This window comes from Sorex araneus, chromosome 2 (genome assembly GCF_027595985.1).
Source record: "Sorex araneus isolate mSorAra2 chromosome 2, mSorAra2.pri, whole genome shotgun sequence".
Taxonomy (NCBI): domain Eukaryota; kingdom Metazoa; phylum Chordata; class Mammalia; order Eulipotyphla; family Soricidae; genus Sorex; species Sorex araneus.
The window spans coordinates 221673874-221675394 of NC_073303.1; the positions used below are offsets into that span (position 1 = coordinate 221673874).

The 1521-nt window shown below is 34.5% G+C and overlaps 1 protein-coding gene across 1 annotated transcript; it reads left to right on the forward strand.

Annotated features, from left to right (window-relative positions):
- The first annotated feature begins 269 nt into the window (after positions 1-269).
- LOC101553128 (olfactory receptor 6C74-like) lies at positions 270-1211 on the forward strand. The gene has a single exon (XM_004601862.2). The coding sequence runs from the start codon at positions 270-272 to the stop codon at positions 1209-1211; it is 942 nt and encodes a 313-aa protein (XP_004601919.2).
- Positions 1212-1521: the final 310 nt, after the last annotated feature.

A 1521-nucleotide genomic window follows, 5' to 3' on the forward strand; every position in this document is an offset into this window, starting at 1 on the left:
CATACTTTCGTGCCCTAAGTAACCTTGGGAATAATTTGACTTGGTATTTTTAATGAGAACATCTTGAGACAAACACAAAATATGTCTAATTCATGAGAGCATCTTTTGACTTGGCTACGTGCCTGGGCCAAGGTATGTAAATAATATAAAACTGCTTGCTTGAGAATAAACGGGGCCTTCAGCCTCGATAGCTGCTGGTCAACACATCATCTCTGAGTCGGTGGTCTTCATTCCGGAGCTGGTCTCCGGCAAGTAAAAGGAATTTCATCATGGCAAATAATACGATGGTGACAACATTCATTCTTCTAGGACTGACAGATGACCCAAATTGGCAAATTGTAATTTTTATTTTTCTTCTTATAACATATTTATTGAGTGTTACTGGAAATCTAGTCATCATTCTGCTCACCTTGCTGGATTTGCATCTCAAAACACCGATGTATTTCTTCCTTCGGAATTTTTCCATCTTAGAAATATCATTGACCTCTGTCTGTATCCCTAGATTCCTGTACAGCTTAGTGACTAAGGATAAAACAATTACTTACAATGATTGTGCGACACAATTATTCTTTACCATATTCTTGGGTGAATCAGAGTTTTTCCTGCTGGCAGCCATGTCCTATGACCGCTATGTAGCCATCTGCAAACCCCTTCATTATACAAACATTATGAATAATAGAGTGTGCATGCAACTGCTTGTTTCCTCTTGGTTGGCTGGTTTATTAACAATTTCTCCTGGAGTTATTATTATGAATTTGGAGTTGGAATTCTGTGATGACAATGCTATTGATCACTTTTTTTGTGACTATTCTCCTGTCCTGAAGCTCTCCTGTACAGACACAAGGGTCATTGAAATGTTAAGTTTTATTTTAGCTATTTTCACACTCCTGTTTACTTTGGCACTCATAATGTCTTCTTATTTAAATATTATAAGAACAATTCTGAAGATACCTTCTGCACAGCAGCGAAAGAAGGCTTTTTCTACCTGTTCATCCCACATAATTGTTGTCTCTATATCTTATGGTAGCTGTATTTTTATGTATATTAAACCTTCTGCAGAGGAAAGGGTGGCTTTAAACAAAGGAGTTGCAGTCATTATTACTTCAGTTGCACCTGTTTTAAATCCTTTCATATATACACTAAGAAATAAACAAGTGAAACAAGCCCTGAGGAATTCAGTAAAGAGGTATTTCTTTAATACTTTAAAATAGTAGTTAATTATTTTATAAAATGTATTAAGCTTGTTGAAATTGCAGTCTATGCCAAATGCACTTTTACATATTCCTTTATTTTTATATTGCTAGCGATTGAACACTGTTAAGTAGCAAATTTAAGCAAAACAATGAGACAGACATAAGAAATATCCAAAATTTTCTCTGGTATATCAGAAAATGACTTTCCCCCTAATTTGAATAGAGGGCTTTATACTGAAAGTTAATTTGAAGAGTCTGTGAAAATTAGCATAATTTTATAAAGCAGGTAAATATAATATTTCATCTTAAATTTCCATCTAAGCTTAAA